Consider the following 20,942-nt stretch of genomic DNA (forward strand, 5'->3'; position numbering starts at 1 on the left):
GGCTCCGGCGGCCGCGCCCGCTCGCCCGCCCGCCCGCCCGCCCGGGTGTGGCTGTATCTTGAAAACCATCTGCGTCGGATCACAGTCCGCCGTGCGTTGTGTTATCGCGGCTTAGTTGATGCGAGCCGCAGTGCGAAGGTCAATTCTCGCGCTGCTGCCGCCGCGCTTCCTCATTCCAGCATTTTGACAGCGAGTTCCCGCGGTCATCGAGTGAGATGTGTTCATGTTTGCTTGTGCGCGCGTGACACCATACTTGTTAATTTAGTTAGTATGCCTATGTTTACAAGTTTATACGGCCTATAAAACTGCTATCCTTACTTCGTATCGCTATCTATTTTTCTATCGCAAACGATGCTTTGCCTCTCGGGCGAAACTGCTACTTTTTGTGTCAATTTAATCTGTAGTTGTAATATTTTCGTCGTGAGGGGCTGTGCGGACTCATGAGCCAACTTTCGTGTTCGCCGTTTTTCTTCGCTTTTGCAGGAGCGCGCCGAACCCTCCACACGTTGCCATGGTTGCGGACGAAGAAAAGATGCTGCTGTGAGTAGTTGGTTTTTCGCTCTTCAAGCTGGCTTGCGCATTGGCTGTGCAACAAAACGCGCACCCTTTTGGTGCAAGGTGGGTAGAAACATGGCGAACTTAAAAATTACTTTAAATGTCACTTGTCACCTTTCTACGCAACTAAGTCCACGCCGGGAAGTTGTTATCTCGAATGCCCGTGACGCGTGTAAACACAGTGGGGAATTCTCAAAGAATCGGGTGGATATGAGAAACGAAGTCCAAGTTGATTAACGGCTTGGAAGTTGTCACATAAAGATAAAAATCCTATGGGTGCGGGAAAAGACACACACGCACACGCACACAAAAAGCAAGTTGACACAATAAAAAGTACGAGAATAGGGAGAAACAAGTTAGCAAGGCAATCAATTCAGATTCAGCAAGACAATTCAGGACTACGGGGCTAATATTTATGCGGCTGAAGCAAAAAAAAAAAAGGGGGGGGGGGGCTGCCCAAGGTCAGGCTTACAGGCACAAATGAATCCGCACAGAGATAGCGGAGCGAAGTCTTTATTAATTTTTTTTGTAACACAAACTTCGATACGGCCGAAAAGTGATAATTGTTTGAGCTTCACCACAGAACACAAAAAAAAAAAAAAACTGCAGCGAGTTTTCTGGAATTTCTTCTTCCTGATTCTCTCCCCCCCCCCCCCCCCCCCCAAAGAAAAAAAAAAAGAAAGCTCTGCTGGTGCTGACAAAGTATCCTACCTTTTATTGCGAATACAACCCTTAATAGAGCTTCTTTTATGGCGCATTCTGCCCCGCCTGAATCATGTCATTCGTGCCGGCAGTGCTGATATAACAGCATTATTTTCATGCGCTTTCTGCAAAAACGACTTGGTGTAATGCGCAAGCTGTCGCTCACATGAAAAATAAAAAAATAATCCAATGTTGGCTCTGCCGGGATCTTTATTTCTTAACGATTCTTAGTCCAAGTCGACCGCGAGTAATGACTCGCAGGAGGCTGTGATCGTGAGGAGGAAATTTAGAAGGAAAAAAAAAAAATGGGCGGTAACGCATACGGCATGCATTACCAAGTCATGAACGGCAGCTCACTGCTATCCTTAAAGAAGTGTACAATCATTGCATTCTACCGGTGCTAACAGATGGGGAAGAAAATTAAAGGTTAACAGAGAAGCTCGAGAACAAGTTAAGGGCCGCACAAAGAGCGATGGGACGAGAAATGTTAGGCCTAACGTTAAGAGACGGGAAGAGAGCGGTGTGGATCAGAGAGAAAACGGGAATAGCCGATATTCTTGTTAACATCAAGAGGAAAAAATGGAGCTAGGCAGGTCTTGTAATACGTTGATAACCAGTTGTCCATTAGATTTACAGAATGGGTGCCAAGAGAAGGGAAGCGCAGTCGAGGACGGCAGAGAATTACGTGGGGTGATGAAATTAAGAAAATTGCAGGCACACCTTGGAATCGGCTAGCGCAAGACAAGGATAATTAGAGATCTCATTCGTCCACCGCGAATATAGAGATTTTTATAAAATACTTTTGATTAACGAAAAATGAGAAGACTGTTCTTGGAAGCCTGAGCCTCAGAGATTGGGCGGCGCGTCCGGTTCAGACCACCCAATCTCAGAAGCCACACTGAAGGAGACGAGATACGCGTTGTTTTCACCTTCTTTACTGGCACTCAGACGCCGTGAAACTTAGGGCTGCGTGGAATTCAGCGCAAAACTATCCAATAATCTGGGTTAAGGTATAATGCGCGAAAGCGTTGCAAAAAGTTCACCGTATATACGAAGCGATTAAGCTTCGTTGCCTTAATTCTTTTGGTGCTCCGCGACCAACTATAGAGGCACAGAAAACTGCGCTGCGCCATGCCACCTTCCCCATACCCAGTCTTACAAGATGACGGGTCATTTCTTTTTAAATTCCGCCAGCAAGCAGCAACACAAACTTGACGCGGAAATTCGTCGTTAATATGACTGGGCTGTAAGTAGAGTAAGCGAAAAACTTGCATTTAAAAAATCAATAGAAAAAAAAACATTCGTGTAGAGATAACGGCAGACATTGTCGAACAGCAAGGTGTTTTCCTTCCAATTATCGTAATTTTTCCTTTCATATATATATATATATATATATATATATATATATATATATATATACTAGTGCTAATCTGTAGCTGCAGGCTTCCTCTCCTTCGCGTCCGTACAGAGTTCTGACGACACGAACAAGCCAAAGCCTCTAAGCCGTCCGTGAATTAGAAACAGTTATCCAAGTGCAGTTCCCCGCGAATATATAAGCAGATATCGGCAACCAGCCGGTATTTTTCGTTCGCGCGACAGAACGCGTTTCGTGCGTGAGACAGAGCGCAAGTTACGTTTGTGCACAACAAAACGCAAGTTTCATTGCGATAGCAATTATATGGGCACTCCAGGCTCATTTCTGTCATCACCGTCACCGTGATGTTCCGTATAAAGTCCACGGCCGATAACATCGTCGGCGCGCGCCGTATGCTATGCTGTATGTGCGAGTGAAAGCTTGCGAGGGTGAGTCGACGATAGCGGCTCAATCTCGCCCGCGCAAGGGCGGAAAGCGGTGAGGAAGCGCGCCGTCTTCCGTCGCGCGCAAGGCACCGGGGAAAGTAAGGGAGGGGGAGGCGCTCTACATCGGCGGCTGCTGCGTATGGCTCGACCGCACGGGCCCTATCTTGAAAGCGCTGTGCGCTGTGTTTGCGCCGCTTAGTTGGCGTTGAAGCGAGAGGCTGCAGCACGCTCGCTCACCAATAACTCAATTCGCTCGCAGCCGCGCTTCCTCACCCCAGCGTTTAATTTGACTGAGAGTTTACGCGGTCCTCGGCTAAGATGTGTTCTTGTTTGCTTGTGCGCGCGTGACGTCATGCTTGTTAATTTAGTTAGACAGCGAATGTTTACAAGTTTATAAGGACGATAAAACTACCATCCTTACTTCGTATATCTGTCTACTAATTTGCTATCGCAATCGAAACTGTGACTTTCTTGCAAGCTGATGACTGTGGAATGCAAAAGCACCCATACGCCGAAATGTCACTGTCCGCTAAATAAACTCCCAGACGATTGAAATTGATTCACTTATCTACAACAGCGCGTGTCGCAGCCCAACTGTCGATTCGGGATGTTTGACCCCATCAACGAAGTACGCATTTAGAGTCTCATCAATCATTACTGTGAATAATCGTATAGCAGACAGTATATATTGCAGAACCGCAACAACCTTTCTTGAATGCTTTTATACTTGTCTGCTAGTTGCACAAGGCGTTCCTCGAACTTTGCAAGCATAAGCACTGCGACTAACCCAAGCTGTTGCTTATGAGCATTCTATCATATGGCTCTATTCAGAAGATAGATTGCAGACGTCGACGTTTTTAAATGCGAAACATTTCTTGGCGAACATTTGCTACTTGGCGGCTAGGTAGATAGATAGCTTTGTTGTGTAGTAACCATTACGTTCGCGTTTATTTTCGACGCTGAAATGTCAACATGAATACGTATTACAGCGAAGCTGTTAGCCTCTATATAGTTGGCCGGGAATTTTCGCGGTGGCGTTCTCACCGAAGAAAACACCTTCAATGACTGAAGTGAACAGGGTATACATTCTCTGGAATCACGCATACAACATGCAGCACTGCGTTCTTTTTAACAAAGAACAAGCATCCAAGCCACATCATTGATGATAGTGCGCTCCCGATAACAATGGTAAGTACGTTGCACTCCGCGCCAACGCCTCCTTTAGAGGAGGCGCTGTCCGCGCATGCGTTTCCCGGTAAAGCTTACGGTTGCACAAGCTGCCGCGGCGACGGCAGCTTGCGTCGTGGGGTGTAACGTCGCTAGCCTTTCATACATAAAATATCCAGCCTGGCAACTGATTTCATTGTTGTTGCAGCACCGATGCCTTTCGCGATTTCCTGCTTAGGGAGGCAGTCGCGCCACACTTCGCTCCGTTTGCAACGTGCCGTACGATACAGGTTGTCCGCGCCAGTCAATATATCGCGAAATGAAAACACCTATAGAGCCGCGATCAAATTTCGCATTAGGGAGTATCGTAATCGTCGGTGAATTTTTATGCTTACTGTTCCAAAGGCGATCGTGTCACATTTTCGAACATGAACGCAGGAGCGCGTGACATTCGGTACATTAGTGCAATTTAAATCTGGCGTCGAGAAGTTATGCGCACCGTCAGTGCCTGCAGTGTAACGAACTCACTTCGCGCGCATGACATTTTTTTTTCATCGCGCGCATCGTCTGCTATTTGTATACGGCGCGCTGTCATGGCCGGCCAAACTGGGAAAATATTCACATATGGATACTGTTCAGACAACATAGATCTGCAGATTGTACGGGGGCGTATGAATGTAGCCAGGGTGAAAGGTGAACCTACACTGCCGCTGCATGCATACGAGCTATGATCGTCTGTTTGCAAAGAGCGGAGAAATCCAACAGCAGGCGTAAACTTTGCGCCCAATTTCTGCACTTAACTACCGTCTAGAATGGTAACAGTGGCTACGGCACAAGCATGTATGACCGAGTATTCATTGCAATTTTAGCAGCGGTTAATCGCAGCTAGGAGTTATTCAGGTCTTATGACGGCGCCTCAAATATTTGGTCTAGCGTGAACAAAATGTTCCGCCATTTCCTTGACGCTGCTTGTCCTTTAATTATGTTATAAATACAATATCAGGCAAAGATGAAAGCGAAAAGTGAGTCCAAGGTATTTAGCCCAGATACGAAGGGCAAGGAACACACCATTTGATCTTGTAGCAGCAAGATCAAACGCTGTGTTTGTGTGTGTTTGTGTGTGTTTGTGTGTGTGTGTGTGTGTGTGTGTGAGAGAGAGAGAGAGAGAGAGAGAGAGAGTAGATGTAAGCACGAAATGGCTACCGGCAAAGCAGATTGGTTGGACATGATACTAGCCACAATCTTAAAATGGGTGTAGTGCATGTTCGCAATGGCACACCACACCGCAGCACGTCATACTGTGCACTGGTCCATATGGACGCTGCCCATCTAGAAGAACAAAACCGGCTGAAGGCGGCACAACAGGCAGCAAAAGACGCCAGGGAGACAGAGCGCGCTACCCAGCTAGAAGAAAAGTGCCTGAAGGAGGCGCCACGCTGCGTGGCGCCATCTCTCGAGACGACACAGAACCCACGCCGCGGAACTCGCGTACCGCTGGCGTTCAAAAGAGCACACGCAACCCTGTCGCAGCGCCAGGGTTGACAATCAAGTGTACTGGGCCCTGTATCTGCCTTTTGAGCGTCGCTATTGGAAATGACAAATAAAACATCAGCCTATAGAAGTTACAGCTTGAGTGATATTGTGAACAAACATTAGGAAGAACTCGGAAGCAATATTTTAACACGAAAGTGTTTTATGCCGGGGTCCACCAAGACTTCACTGACGTATTTCCGTCACGGAAATACGTCATAGAACATAATACAAAGAAAGAAACCAGAAGAAAAAGTTCCACAAACATGCAAAATTTGGGAATCGAACCCACGACCTCTCGGTCCGCGACGATAGATCGCCGAGCGTTTAACCCATTGCGCCACAAACGCATTTGCAGAGAGGTACACAGACGCGCCTTATATATCTAACACTCCTCCGTGTACCCGCGCTCTTGTTCGGGGCGGTGCCGCCGCCTACGAGCAGAAAAGAGAAGTACTGCATTAAGACACTAACGCGCACCGACAGTGAACGCTTCGGTGGTCTCACCACTACGACGCCTCGATGCCAGCATTCGAAGGGACGCTGGCATCAAGAAGCACTACCAACGCCACCTAGGTGGCGTTGGTAGTGGCGTTCACCGTACTCAGCACAGCGGAGCGTGGCCTCCGAAATTAGCTCTGAAAATGTTTCTGAAGTTGATCGCGGAGGCTGCAATTACGACGCGCTGTACGCGCTGATTTGACTCGGTGACGATTCAGTTACGTGCTTTGTCTTGCGCGTTGTATTAGTGTGTCAGTTACGTGCTTCGTCTTTCGCGTTGTGCTAGCGTGTGCAGCGTAGTGCAGCTTCCATATGCACGACGGTTGCTCATGGTCATCGACGTTGGTAGTCGTGATGGAGGAGACGTGCCACCAGGCGTCAGCGTGGGTGCATCAACGCCTAAGGGCGCTTTAGCCACAAAACACCAATAGACATTATATATCAATGTGCAATAAACATTACACTACTTCTGTGAAGACACGTTTCACTTTCGTGTTCTATACCGATTCCTATATAAGAGGGATCAACCACATTTTTTTTTTGTAACTTGTTTGGGCAGTAACTATAGCGTATGTAATATGCGGTACTGTACAAAGGGTTTGTTTTGTTCTCGCAGCGGTGCCCGCATGCTCTCGTTTGAGTGCCCGAATAACGGCTCTAGCTTTTGGCTCAAGGTCACTTGAAGGTCGCCGACAACGGGAGCTGAAAGCATGTCATGATTGAAATAAAAAGCCGACTTGCAGACGACATGCGCGAGCGCTCTGATGAAGTAATGAGCGCAGAGGAAATCTACTCTCGCCGCACATGCTCACAACGATTCTGCGGGGCAGTTAGTACTGAAGCCACGCGCTCCTGTGTTAGTGTTAAAAAAGTCGAAAAGGGGAAAGAGGGAACGGAGCGTTATGGGTGGGGCCCCAAGTTCGTGACCCAGAAGTGTCACTAGCACCTCCGGGTCCGAGCTGGCGAGTTGCGCCTTCCACTGCTCCTTGCTGTTTACGACTTTCCTACTCAGAAAAGACAGGCATCTTAAGCCCTGGAGAGCCCTGTTTGGCTGCCTTCCGCAGCAGGGTTAAATCAGGAATGAATAAGGCGACGAGAGAGGGAAAAGTGAACACGTGTACGCGTGGCGAACGGCGCCACAAAGTCAAAAGCGTTCGCACTGAACAGTCGCCAGAGTGCGCCGTAGCTGTCCGCCCTATAAGACCTGTAAGTAACGTACACTTTCCAGAAGCGCTGGGTTTAAAGTGGACGGAAGCATCAACCTGTCAGCAGTCGAGATAAGCATGAGGCATTTAGAGTATTGGTGGAAAAAAAGCAGGGAAGAGATTGATAGGACCTGATTTGATCTCTTACAGTCATAGGTAGCGGTACAAGGTAGATAGTGAGGGGAAAAAATGATTAATTAAATGTATACAAAAATGTTAAAAAAAGAAACATGTATAGCATTCCTGATCAAATCAAGCAGGTTAGGTGACTATTTGTCACCGCCCCGTTTCAAAGGGGATGCCATTAAATCATCATCATCATCATCAGTATTGGATGCAAAGAATGGAAACAAAAATGATCATGGAGATTTACGGAATGAGAAGAAAGAAATTAGAAGCGAAAATCTGTACGATAACACAAAGGGCAGTGTCCTTGCTATTTGAGGCTCGAGCGGGTTGCCGAAGAACAAAAACATACCGGAGCAAATATTCGGAACTAGACGAGGCATGTGTAAGCTGCAGCAAAAATCCGGAAACCACCCAGCACATTCTAATGGAATGCGAAGAGATTCACCCAGCGAGAACAGTAGGTAGCGTACACGTTCCAGAACCGCTTGGGTTTGAAGTGGACGGAAGCATCAACCGCCGGTCAGCAGTCGAGATAAGCAAGAGACGTTTAGAGTATTGGTGAAAAAAATAAGCAGGGAAGAGATTGATATGACCGGATCTGTTAGTCATAGATAGCGGTACAATATAGATTTTGAAGAGGAAAAATCATTAAGGAGATGGATACCAGAACACTATAGATAAAAAAAAAACATGTAAAGCATACCTGATTCAATCAAGCAGGCTAGGTGACTATTTGTCACAGCCCGTTTCAAATCACCACCACCACCACCTGGGAATTCTCCTGTTTATCCGATATGTCGGAGCTGTAGCAGAAGGCCACAGCAATGCGCTTGGAAGAATGCGGCTCTTTCTGCTGTATACAAGACGAACGCCAGCTCTGCATGAGTGACTGTGGAGGCAGATACTGGATCGGGCAACCCTCTGACCAGTGGGTCTTGATCCATACACGGGCTATCGCCTATAAACGAGGTCACCCCCCCCCCCCCCCAAAAAAAAAAAAAAAACAACGTGATAAGAGCCCACTACATGCTTAGTTATTCTCGTGCAAGCAGAGCAAGTCGCTTGTGTATGCCGTTTCATTTCTGTCTCGTCCTTTGTTACCGCGTCATGAAGTTACATCATGGAATACCAACTATCCCGATCTCTAACAGTGTAAAGCGAAGTAAGCACATATATATCGTATATAGACAGGCACTTCGTTTCTTTATATAGGATATAATAATTGTGCTTAGTTGCTATTTGTGATTTTATAGATACAGGAGTGGCGTGTGAACCACGATATTGGGCTGAATCGATATTTGTACTAGTTGGTAATACTTGCACCTTGAGAAACGTAGAGAAGATGGGGAACAGAAAGAGAACAGCGGTGTGTACACATTTCTTTATCTGCTCATTGTCTTTGTGTGCTACTAACGTCAGTGATGCTACTGTTCACGCGCGATCAATTTTTCACTTTCTTTGTTAAACCGAAGGACAAAAGAAGGGTTGCCCCCCGTGTTGACAATTGTTCCTCGGCTCTATAAGATATTGTTAGATTCCACCTCACGGCTCGAGTATGAGCACCTTGCGATTAATCTTTCCAACGTTCAACACAGCGGCAGAACACGTCGCTTATAGAGAGCGCTGGAACTTGGAAGCAGAATTGGTGGCACGCAGTTAACGTTCGCCGTGACACCTCCGATAATTTATCCCGAGGCTATAGTGGGCCCTAAATGTGAATGTCGAAATGTGCATGCTCATTATGTGACAGTATGTGTCCCTGTATAATCTATGATTCGGTATAATCGATTCAGATCAGGAGCCTGACTTCGGCGAAACTCGGTGCGTGATAATCAGATGAGCTACGAAGCGTGGGTCGTTGTCGCTATAGGAATGGCGTCTCAGTTTTCGCGTCCTTGGCGGCCGGTGTCCGCGACGCTGGGGTGATAACTGAAAAGGTTGTAGCGCCCTCTATTCGCTGCAAGAAGCCTACAGTCACTGCGCTTCAATAACGCTCGTCGGCCGGCGATTTCAGCGAGGAGAGAATGCATGATAAACATCTCTGGAATGCAGCGCCTTCGAGTACACCGTTGAAAGTATTCGGTTACAACGTTTTGCCTCATAAATCTTCGAGGAAGTTTATTCAATCGCCATTACATCACTTTAGGTACAACGCTTCTCTACACCCCAGGATGTAGAAACCCTTTGCACGTGGACGGTGTTTATGAAGGTTTTCTAACCGGCGGGGTCGATAAGCGCGTCTAGTTTAGTCACGTTCTGGAAGACTGGTGTTGCTCACCCTGAGACAACTAATATCTCCTTTTTTTTGTAATACGGAAGAAATGTGAGCAATGTTTGCAGCATCATTAGGGGAAATTAGGGAATAAAACTCGCAAACTGAGTAGACCGAGTACGAAGAGCTTGAGGTCTGTAATAACGAACGACACGTAGGTCCGTCATGCTATAGTCTTGCGTATTTCTTTCATCGCCTTTTGCTCGCTTACCCTGCGTAAGTATAGAATATCTTTTATGGGGTGCCATGGCTGGTTCCCGATGATGATGATGATGATGATGATGATGATGATGATGATGATGTGGTTCTCTTCATGTACTTTTTCTTAAACTACACAAAGAAATGAATTAGCCAGCTGGAATGTCACACTTGCTCGTTCTAGGAAAATGCTGCAAGATTGACATTCAACAGAACTGAACGAAAAGGAAGAACGAAGGAAGCCGCGATGTTTTCTCAGTACATAACCGAGCCAGATAATGCAGAAACCTATATGCTGTTAATGATGTCCTTGGAGATTTAGCGGCCGCAGCGTCAGATTTTCATTACATCACCTTAATTTTGAAACCCTATATATATGGTCACATGGGCAGCATTGCTCGTCCTTCTGGTGGTTGGTTGGTTGGCTATTCCGCAATGAATTGGCGCAACCCACCCTGGAAAGTCGGTCATGAATCTGGTAGTACGATGGTCCAAGGAAATGAAGATGTTGAGAAAGCCAAATTTAAACAAAAAGTCGAATAGAAAAATTGTGAAATAAAACTTTAGTAATACAGATATGAAGTGAATGACTAAACATTATATATAGTAGAGAAACAGAATTCTAAAAATAGAAAAAAATGAAAGGACAATAAAGAACAGAGAGAGAGGAGAGAAATAAAGGAGAAAGAGAGAGAAAATTATAAATGAAAGGCAGGGAGGTTAACCAGGACTGTGTCCGGTCGGCTACTCTACACTGGGGCAAGGGAAAAGGGGAGGGATAGATTAGGAGAACACGAGAAAGTCCGCTGTGGACATCGCCGGCAGGGAGGTTAACCAGCGGAGGTAGCTCCGGTCGGCTACCCTGCCCCAGGAAAAGGGGTAGGGGAGATAAAAAGACAGAGCGGAAGGAGAGAGAGAGAGAGATGAGACCGTGTTAACTATAGAGCGGCAGCGGGCGGAGTCTATCATGAAGGCCCGTAGACCTCGAGACTCAGATGTAGCGTGATTTAAACCTTCTGCGCGAAGTTTGTTTGGGAGCACTGGCCTAGAATTTTTTTTATTGTTGTTCTGATATCTATACAATAGAGGAGACAGCGCCGAACGCGTTGGGACACATCAACGCCCCCCTTAGTGGGTATGCGCCATTGTATTCGGGGTCATTATCATCATAATCAAAATCAGCGTCATCACACAAAAGGGGGCCCGGGCCCCTACGAGGGCCGCGGGGTCGTTGACGGTGCGGCGCGCTTTACGGTCACCGCGGCCGCCGCCACAGCGCAGCCGCCCGCGCCGCACGAAGTCGTCCCACGGCTCGTCGACGGCGGTTTGGCAATGTCGTCCGGGTCGTGGGTCGAGTTGTGCGTGCGATGGCTGGGGCGCGACTTGGCGGCCGCAGTCGCCGGGGGCGCAGGGTCTCCTTGCACTTCGAGCCGCGGGCGTAGCTCCGTGTCCTCGTCCTCAGCCGGTTACGCGCCTTTGCCGTCGCGCAGGAAGCACCAGCAGACCGCCGCCCTGGGTACCGCTGGAGCGCAGCGACACTACGAGTCCATCGTCAACGCCGGTTCGTCCATCATCTACTGCTCGGCCCGTGGCGACCCCGATGAGCCTGGCGCGGGACAGCCGTCCATACACTTGCCCGTCAACTCCGGCTCGCAGGTCAGATGCTCGCGCAACATGTGCCTCTCTTTCTCTGTGGCAGCTTTGGTCTCGATCCACATATATATGTTCCACTAAGCGAATGGAACACATCAGCGCAATGTCTCGCTTAATTGGTTGAACCTACGTGGAACGGTACTAAGAGTGTGGTGCGTGCGTGAATGCATGCGCAGGGTTGGCATGACGCGCGTACACGGGCTGCGGTTTTCCTTTGATTCCCAACTTCGTAATGTTGACGCTTGGGCGAGAAACCGTGGAGCATCTTGGCGACGCATAGCGCTCCACTCAAGACAAAAGCAGACACCTGCACGCACGCACGCACGCACGCACGCACGCACGCACGCACGCACCCAAAAGCACTTCTCGTGGGTCTTTGTGCGCGTCAATCACCCCAGTCGTAAGCCGCAATGCAGACTCTATGTTTATGTATATACCACGTTTACCTATACAGCGCGAGCAAATCGGAACGTGAAGGCGCGCTCGTCGTCTCTCCCTCGTGTTCCGTATGATCTGTTCCCGCTATGTAGGTAAGCATACAGTTGTACCGATCCACCCAACTTGCGACAGCTATAGATCTCGGCGGAAGTGCCCCCCCCCCCCCCCCCCCACCCATCGTGTCATAGTGAAATTTCATGTCTTCCCCAATCTTATACGTACATGCAAACTCAAAGAAAACCTGAACGAGAACAGAGGTCAGAGGTGAAATACAAGGTGCGTTTCATTACGGTCCGGTGCTCCTTAGTGCGTGTCTGGACCGCGATTATGTGCCCGACCAGGTAAGACGGCTGAGAAGGCCCCCTTATATGCATACATTGTCCACCAAGAATTACTAGAAGGGACTCTGACACTTGTTTCTATATGAGCTGCAAGTATGGCTGTTGAGCTAGCAAGGGATTGATTAGTATATATATATTAGGCTGAATTTCGCTCTTCTAGCTTCAAAGAGATTATTAGCATGACCAATCGCAGCGCCCTCTAGTTTCCTCCAGTGAGCTTAATAGGAAACTCCACCTGCAAGGTGACAGAGAGAGAGGGCGGTGTCGCGTAACAGTGTACGCGTGCCCGCGCACACACAATGACGGCGTATCCCGTTACGCCGGAGCGGGTCTCTTCACATGCTCGGCTGCGCATAGCGTCCGCACACAAGAGAGATCGTGTTGCCGTGCGTCACTCGGGCGACGGACGTGGACCGGAGAACGGCGTCGTATGTGCGCGACTCCGGCGTTATAGACGCTTCCAGACCGAAGGTGTGAGGAAGTGGTCTGGAGGCCGCTGCCGCGCCGTAGTTTTGTGTAGCTGCTTCCGCCGACTTAGACAGAAAGTCCGTAGTTTTGTGAGACTGTGCTTTTCTCTACTACATACCTGACTGCTGCGCGAGCAATTTTTTTTTACCTTTGTCTCGCGGAAACAACTGCGATTTGTCTTCGATCCGCAAGCCGGTCCGTCGGTATAGCCGGGTGCTGCCCCCACGACCATGACTGCCGTGAGTCCCCTCTACTTATTTCTTTTTCTTTTTCTGCTACCAAGCTGTGTAAAGTCGTTGGCAGTGTAAGACGGGAACACCGAATTTATTTGAGCCCCCGAAACCCAACACACCATTCCACACGAAAGAAAACTCAACTTCTTCGCCTTGTTTTGGTACCAAAATCATGAAGTTTTGTTTAAGTCAAAACTTAATTAATATAGTAATTAGTTCGGCAATGATTGGATTCCTGCACTATCCCCAAGTGAAACTTTGTTTCAGTGTGTCGGAAATGCTACTATTTGGTAAAGGACATCGAATAGCGCAAGTACTCGAGAAGAATACAAGGAAAGACGGATCTCTATTCAAAATGCTTTACCATGGTATACCAACACGCCCAAATTGCTTCGTTGGCGAACTATATATGGGTATTACGTAAAGCTTCCTGCGCTTAAAGCAGCATTTTAAAGGCAGCAAGCTCCGCGTATAAAAATTATACGTTGGGCGCTGCGGGGTTAACGAACGATTACCCGTGATGTGTGGATTCTAATGTGACTTACAAATACGTAGCAAGTGGCCTTTCCCACTGAACATTTTTTTAAGTCTCGATAAACACTTTTTATCCGAGGCGTGTGCGTTTAGTCATCACGGCATCTTGGAAGCTGTTTGCGTGTTCTCCTTCATTTTTCTCGAAAGGTTACTTCTCCTCAAACGAGACAGCTCCTGATTGGCTGCACCACTCCGGCATGCTTTCTGACGTAGAGCTGAGGTTGGCCAAATCGCGGTCTCTCGTCGTCGCCAATAGCACTATCTACATATGCAAAGACCGGAGTCACTCGGTCTACAGAATATTTTGCTGAACGAGGCCTATAATTTATTGCGAAATTAATACTCAGTGACATAGTTAAATACCGGACAGAAAAAGACGACAAAAGCGTTGATTTGCAACAACTAAGTTTATTAAAAAAAGTGGTGGGTTTCTGTTTTAAACGATACACAATTTTAGAGATTCCTGCGGCAGATAGCCCAATTCTAGTTATTCAGCTGGATTACTCAACGAGGCCGACATTACTTACACGAGAAATCGAAATGCATGAATAAAGGATTTAAAGAATACTAATTAACCTGCTAATTAATTAATGTACAACACATACTGCAACTTACAAAATGTAGCCGGGGAGATTGCAAGGCTTATCCCCTTCGTGCGCCAACTCACGCGCTTGTAAATAGATAACAGTATGCACGCGCCTTCCGCGAAAAAGAAACACGATGCCTCGTTTTCTTTTCTTTCTTTCTTTCTTTTTTTTTTACCGATATCATAGTGCTTCACTGCAAGAATGCACCAATACCTCATCCGTCCGCGCTGTCCGGGGATGAGCTCTGGAAACCCCGTAATGATGACGCGCAGTCACGTGTAGCACGGTCCGCGGATCGCATTTAGCTAGTTGATTCGCAGGATCACGCGTGCAGGGACAATGTACTGTACAAGGTGACACTATAAAAACTGTTCATTCCGCGCGTCTGCGCAGTCTGCGCGTCGCACTTCGTGCAGCGAAACCTGCGCATTTGCTTATGCCGTGTCTCGCCACCGTGGGGCGGGGGGGGATCGTTCAAATTTCCTGCGCAAAATGGCGCAGGATCGCTCAGGGCCTGTTTTCGCGTGTACCTGCTAACAGTCGACGCGCTTTAGCGCAGTAATATCTGCATGTCAGCAGCCCCTTTCTATACACGCGTGAAATCTTAAACGCTGGGGCTCGGGATGTGTTGAGAAACTGTATATAAAACACCCGTCACTCACGCACGAGGCCCTTGTGTATACCTTGATCGTGTTTCAAACGAAGGTGGAGTCGCGTTGCTGTGCGCATATATACGCAGTACACGCGCAAAGCGGGTACATCGGGTTTTGCACGTATTACCTTTTGCACTTAAACAAATTGCGTTAGGCGAAACTTGAGGCGATTGGCGTCGGATTTTCATGCATCTTTTTAGTCACGAATTCTGAAGGACTGTCAAGGAAATGTCTCAAAGTTACGTTATTTTATCCCAAGGTGCTGCAGAATACGCTGAAAGATAGTCAAGGTGGTAGGATTATTTTTTTGTGTTGTTTATAGTTAGTCTTCGTAATTACACAATTAAATCTTGATCTAGTGCGCAATCTTTTTTTTTTCATAAAAAAGAATAGAACTATATGTTCGCAGCCACTGCGCCAGCTAATGATTAACTTCGCGCCAGTCGGTATAGTAATATTGGTAAAGGAGTTTACGCACAAAGTTTAATTAAAAGTGGAATTTGGGAAGATGTTTCAGCTTACCCACAGCGTAATGTCCGCTGTTCTTTTCTTTTTTTTTTTTTTCCGCTGCTAAGACTGAACGGAACTGCACAACAACAAATAGCTTACGCAAATGTGCGCACCGCGACTGGAAGGGGCATAGCTGGATCGCTTTTAAAAAGCCACGTGTAGAAAACAGGCGACAAAAGAATAACGTAAACACCGTCTATCAACGTGGAAGGTCGCAGAAAGGCTTCGGGAGCGAACGAAACCACAAAAGAAGGAAGACTGCATGCATGCTCTGGCGAAGGCAAGGCTGCCAACTCATCAGTCACGGAAACACGTGTACTGTCGACAGTTAACAGCTCGCTCATGACAGTTTCCATATGGTTCCGCGTGTTTTCATATTTTCTACGCCTGCTCTTTCAAACTTTACGAACTCGCTGAGCTTTCTGTCGCTCTAATAAGCGGCATCTTATTAGTCGCCGGCTGTTTGCGTTCAACTATAGCTAGAGCTCGAATACGGATTAAACGCTACACAGAAGAAAAAGTTCCACAAACATGCGAAATTTGGAAATCGAACCCACGACCTCTCGGTCCGCGACGATAGATCGCCGAGCGTTTAACCCATTGCGCCACAAACGCATTTGCAGAGAGCTACACAGACGCGCCTTATATATCTAACACGCTGAAGGCCAGTGTACCCGCGCTCTTGCTCGGGGAGGTGCCGCCGCCTACGAGCAGAAAAGAGAAGTACTGCATTATGACACTAACGCGCACCGACAGTGAACGCTTCGTTGGTCTCAGCACTACGACTATAGTGCCTAGAATATACATACTAGTGTGCCGACCGCGGGCTTTCCGGTGGCACGGAGAATGATGCCTTCCGCCGGCGGCCACCAGACGGCGATAGCCGTACGGACCGTGCTATGCCGAGCGGCGTCTCTAGCCAACGCGCGCGTGTGCGACAGACGCCAATGGGCTGTCCCAGCCCGTTTCGTTCTGCGGAGCGTTGGTTGAGGTGCAAAGCGTAATCGAAAGAATATGATTTCGTTGCACTTACAAACGATCGTAGGCACAGTTATCATTATAACGCTACACGATACGGGGTGTTTCTGCGAAAAATACCAATAAATAAATACGTGGTTTCCGAAGCGTAAATTTTTTCCACAGTAAACTATTATATGCGAGACATGTCCACAAATGCTAAATTCGCACCAAGTTGTATCTAATTACCATAAATTAAATTAATTACCATAAATGACGGTAATTAAACAGGGCACATTTTCATGGGCGACACGCCGTCGACTAATCTTGAAGGAGCGCTCAATGTAGCAATTATTAAAGTGTTTCTCACAACGACAGCCGCCAGAGTTAGCCTTCGATCAGCCCTCTTATATTCTTCTCCCACTCGCCAAAACGTTCTGGCCAGTCAACAGGCGCTGAATAATGAGACTTGCTCGTTGTTTGAGCGCTATCCAGTTGTACAATATGGGACAAAACAGGTGCTGTGTTTACGCCTCGTTTTCTGCGACATCTCGGTTCCGTCCGTGAACAGACACAAGTGCGAACCACGCGCACAGAAAGGCTTCGGAGGAACGAAACCACAAAAGGAAGACTGCCTGCATGCTCTGGCGGAAGACAAGGCTGCCAACTCATCAGCTACGGAAACACGTGTACTGTCGACAGTTAACAGCTCGCCTCATGACAGTTTCCATATGGTTCCGCGTGTTTTCACTTTCTACGCCTGCCTCTTTCAAACTTTACGAACTCGCTGCGCTTTTCTGTCGCTCTAATTATAGCGCCTCCTGAATTAGTCGCAGGCTGTTTGCGTTCACACTAGCTAGAGCTCGAATACGGATTAAACGCTACATGCGAGGCAGTGATACTTTTTTTTTTTATGTTCAAGCACGCTACGCCAGCAGCAACCGCATCGGCACCAAACAAAGATTATTCAAAGCGTGCACGGCTCAGTAATGCCAATAAAAGCGACCAATGTAGAGAAAATTACAAGAAATACCTACAAGGAAGGGGTAATTTACGATGTAGCACCTTCATCATGTTGCCGGCGATACACAGGATAAACAGGCAGGTGTCTAAACAATAGGACCAGCGAACTCGCAGCTTCTTTACATGGCCCTCCTGCCGGGCATCTCGCTTTTCATCAACGCCATTTCCGTTGCACTGCGCGATTTCAAGACATCAACGTTTTAGAGCATAGACAAGCTGACGCGTGAAATTAGAGAACCTGTGGACATTGACGGGACCGGGCGATCATGCATCGGTGCACTATCAATTCTATACTGACAGAAAAAAAAGGTACACCTGTTCAAACCAGCCAGTCAGGTTAAGAAACAGACTATCAGCGTTACAAGCAAAAATGCCACAGCATTGGCCGTTTTTGGCTACATTGTGCGTCGAAACGAATATTAGACTAACACCAGCGGTGTGTCGTATCTGTTCTTGCTTGCTGTCCCATGTAAGTGTTTTCATTGGAAACCTTTCTTTTCAATGTGCATCCACCGACCTAAAGGAGAGACCATTTCTGAGAGCCCGCACGTCTATGATTTTAAGGAAGTCTGCCCGCATAATTAGGCCCGGCATTCTGTTCGCTAAAGTGGCTCAACAGTTCGGCTACAGAGGACTCGACCGCAGGTTGTACTCCCGAATGCGGCAGTTGCATCGTCATGGCGGCCGAGTTTTCGGCGCACCTTTAAGCAGAAATGTCACAGTTCCGCCTTATTAAAGGCGAAGTATCACTTGCGATAGCAAATTAGTAGACAGCTGTACGAAGTAGGGATAGCAATTTTGTGGGCCGTACCAACTCGTAAACATTCGCTTACTAACTAAATTAACAAGCATGGTGTGACGCGCGCACAGGCAGACAGAAACACATCTGAAACACATAAATACGTGAGCGCGGACACTCGCTGTCAAAACGCTGGCGTGAGGAAGAGTGGCAGCAGCAGCGAGCGAATTGACCTTCGTGCTGCTTATCGCCTCAACGTGAACTAAGCGGCGAGAACACGGGGCCAGCGAAGCTATAAGCCCTCCGCGCACCTATAGACTCTGTACTCATCGCATATCGCTTTCAAGATAGGGTCCGCGCGGCCGCGCTCAGCCACGTCATACGTAGCCGCCGCCGGAGTAGAACGCAAGCTGCCCCCCCCCCCCCCCTTTCGGCGTCTTGCGCGCGGTGGAAGACGGCGTGCTTCCTTCCCGTCTACCTCCCCTGGGCTCGCGAGATCAAGCCACCATAATCGGCTCACCCTCGCACGCTTTTACTCGCACCTACAGCATAGGGCGCGCGGCCACATCACTTGGACTCTATGCGGAACATCACGGCGACGGCGACTACGGCGGCGGAAATGCGCTTAGGTTGTCCATATAATTGTTATCGCAATAGAACCAAAATGACCGATATTGCTCCGGAGTGCTTCATCGTGCTATTTTTGCTTCATTTGGTCAGACGTTGTCTTGATACGCCCATCGTATAGCATATTATAATATTAAAGCTGAAGCAGCAGGAGTTTGATGTGGGTGAGTTGGTGTAACATATTGAAGGAAAAACAGCGCAAAAGAGACGAGGCCGAAAAGACAGATACAACGGACGGACGCTCACTTCCAACTAAATTTTACTTGAAGAAACAAGGTTTATATGCACGAAAACTTAGTTGGGAGTCAGCGCCCGACCGTTGTACCTGTCTTCCTTTCGTACTCGTCTCTTCTGCGCTGTTCTTTCTTCAAGTATAATATTGAAGCTTTACTGGGCAGGTGTGGCGTCTGCTGTGACAGTGCCTCACGCCTGCGATGTGCCAATTCGCACTCTGTCCGCGATAGTTTCCTTGTCAGGCATTTAGATTTCCGTTTGCTTCGCAGGCGAACCAGGAGGAACACTGTCACAGCCCAGATGGCGTCGAGGTCGACCACCTGGCGCGAAAGAAGCTCATCTTCGCCAGCATCCTCTGCCTAGTCTTCATGATCCTCGAAATCGTCGGTGAGCAGACGCGGTCGGTTGAAGGAGGGAATGCTGGACTGTGAGGGAAGTGAGACGAGAGAGTGAGTCAGTAAACGAGGTTTTACAGTAACGATATGGCACCGCCACGATTCGGCACCGCTCAGTCAAAGGCCCACAAGTGTGGAACTATATCTCTGATGGGGTTGGCCTTACACTATAGCAAGGCTGCATCGGAAATTAAACTCAGTTGTAAAACCGTTCGCCGTTTGCAAATAGTGTCCACTGAAATAGCCTGCTAAGTTGTGCATGCAAAATGAACAGTGGCAAATTACAGTAATACACCAACGCATAAACCTGCAGATATCCAGAACATTTTGCAGCTGATCATAATTTTATAAATTACGTTTTTACAACGCATGAGAAACTGTGGATATCAGCGCTTAAGTCATGTCCCGCGTTGTTTATTCATAATAACTTAACGAGAAGTGACGTCGTGTGCGTTGAACGCACAGTAAAGCACGCTCCTCTGCGAAATTTACATGAAGTTGAGAATAACTTTTCGTAATTTCACTGCTTCAGCATGCAGGGGAAACTGTATTGCTTGCGAATACTTGCCTGTAGGCAAACACTCGTACTCCTCGCTCCGGCTAACTGTTCAAACATCTTAAGCGGCAACTTCTGCTCGAGAATCACCGTCCCCGTTTCGCCATCTCTCGTGTGCTTGCCGCAGGCGGCCTTCTTGCCAACAGCTTGGCCGTGGCTACTGACGCGGCTCATCTGCTCACAGACTTCGCCAGCTTCATGATCAGCCTGTTCTCCATCTGGCTGGCGCACCGGCCGCCCACCAAGCGCATGAGCTTCGGCTGGTACCGAGCGGGTGCGTATTTTCGCGAAAATTTTGTTTGTTTGTAAATCTTTGTGTTTGCGATAGTGTGACCTTCAACGAGGCTGGTGGCATTCCGCATGCTGTTTTAACATTTAGTGTTCACGAAAGAAAAAAAAGAAAGTAAAGCACCATTCAGTTGCCGGAAGCTATACAAATGAATCCCATGGGCGGACGGGTTTCTCGGACAGGTGATCGTACCCCCGCTACCATCTGAACTAACTAGCAGGCTGGAAGATAACAGCCGGCGATCAGATCAATCGACAGATGGAAGCGCAAACGCACTATAACAGGTCTGCACTGCGGAGATCCGCGAAATTAATGAAAACTTTATGAAAATAAAAATAGGTTCACGCTATATATACTACAGTACTTGATGTAGCAATATGCTACTTTAGGCTCGAAGACAATTGTGTTCATTGATTGTGTTCAAACGATCATTGATTATGAGACACGCCGTAGTGGGGGACTCCGGAATAATTTCGACCACCTGGGGTTCTTTAACGTGCACCCAATGAATGCGCAGTTCGCGGGCGCTATGGCATTTCGCCCCCATCGAAATGCGGCGGCCGTGGCTGGAATTCGATCCCGCGACCTAGTGCCTAGCAGCTCAACACCAAAGCTCTCAGTGGCATCGTTTTGGATCAAGAATCGT

General features: G+C 47.9%; 1 protein-coding gene across 2 annotated transcripts in view; it reads left to right on the forward strand.

The window, feature by feature from the left end:
* Positions 1 to 480: 480 nt before the first annotated feature.
* Positions 481 to 20,942, forward strand: part of LOC119450450 (zinc transporter 2) — a 31,878-nt gene continuing 11,416 nt past the window's right edge. The window contains exons 1-4 of one of the 2 annotated variants that reach the window (XM_037713891.2): positions 481 to 540; positions 11,550 to 11,715; positions 19,326 to 19,443; positions 20,135 to 20,281. In XM_037713891.2, the coding sequence (XP_037569819.1) occupies positions 512 to 540; positions 11,550 to 11,715; positions 19,326 to 19,443; positions 20,135 to 20,281 (460 nt within the window). In that variant the 5' untranslated portion in view covers positions 481 to 511. Of the gene's footprint in view, positions 541 to 11,549; positions 11,716 to 12,876; positions 13,199 to 19,325; positions 19,444 to 20,134; positions 20,282 to 20,942 lie in introns of those variants that run through there. The other variant, XM_037713892.2, reaches the window with a different exon arrangement.

This window comes from Dermacentor silvarum, chromosome 4 (genome assembly GCF_013339745.2).
Source record: "Dermacentor silvarum isolate Dsil-2018 chromosome 4, BIME_Dsil_1.4, whole genome shotgun sequence".
In the NCBI taxonomy this organism is placed as follows: domain Eukaryota; kingdom Metazoa; phylum Arthropoda; class Arachnida; order Ixodida; family Ixodidae; genus Dermacentor; species Dermacentor silvarum.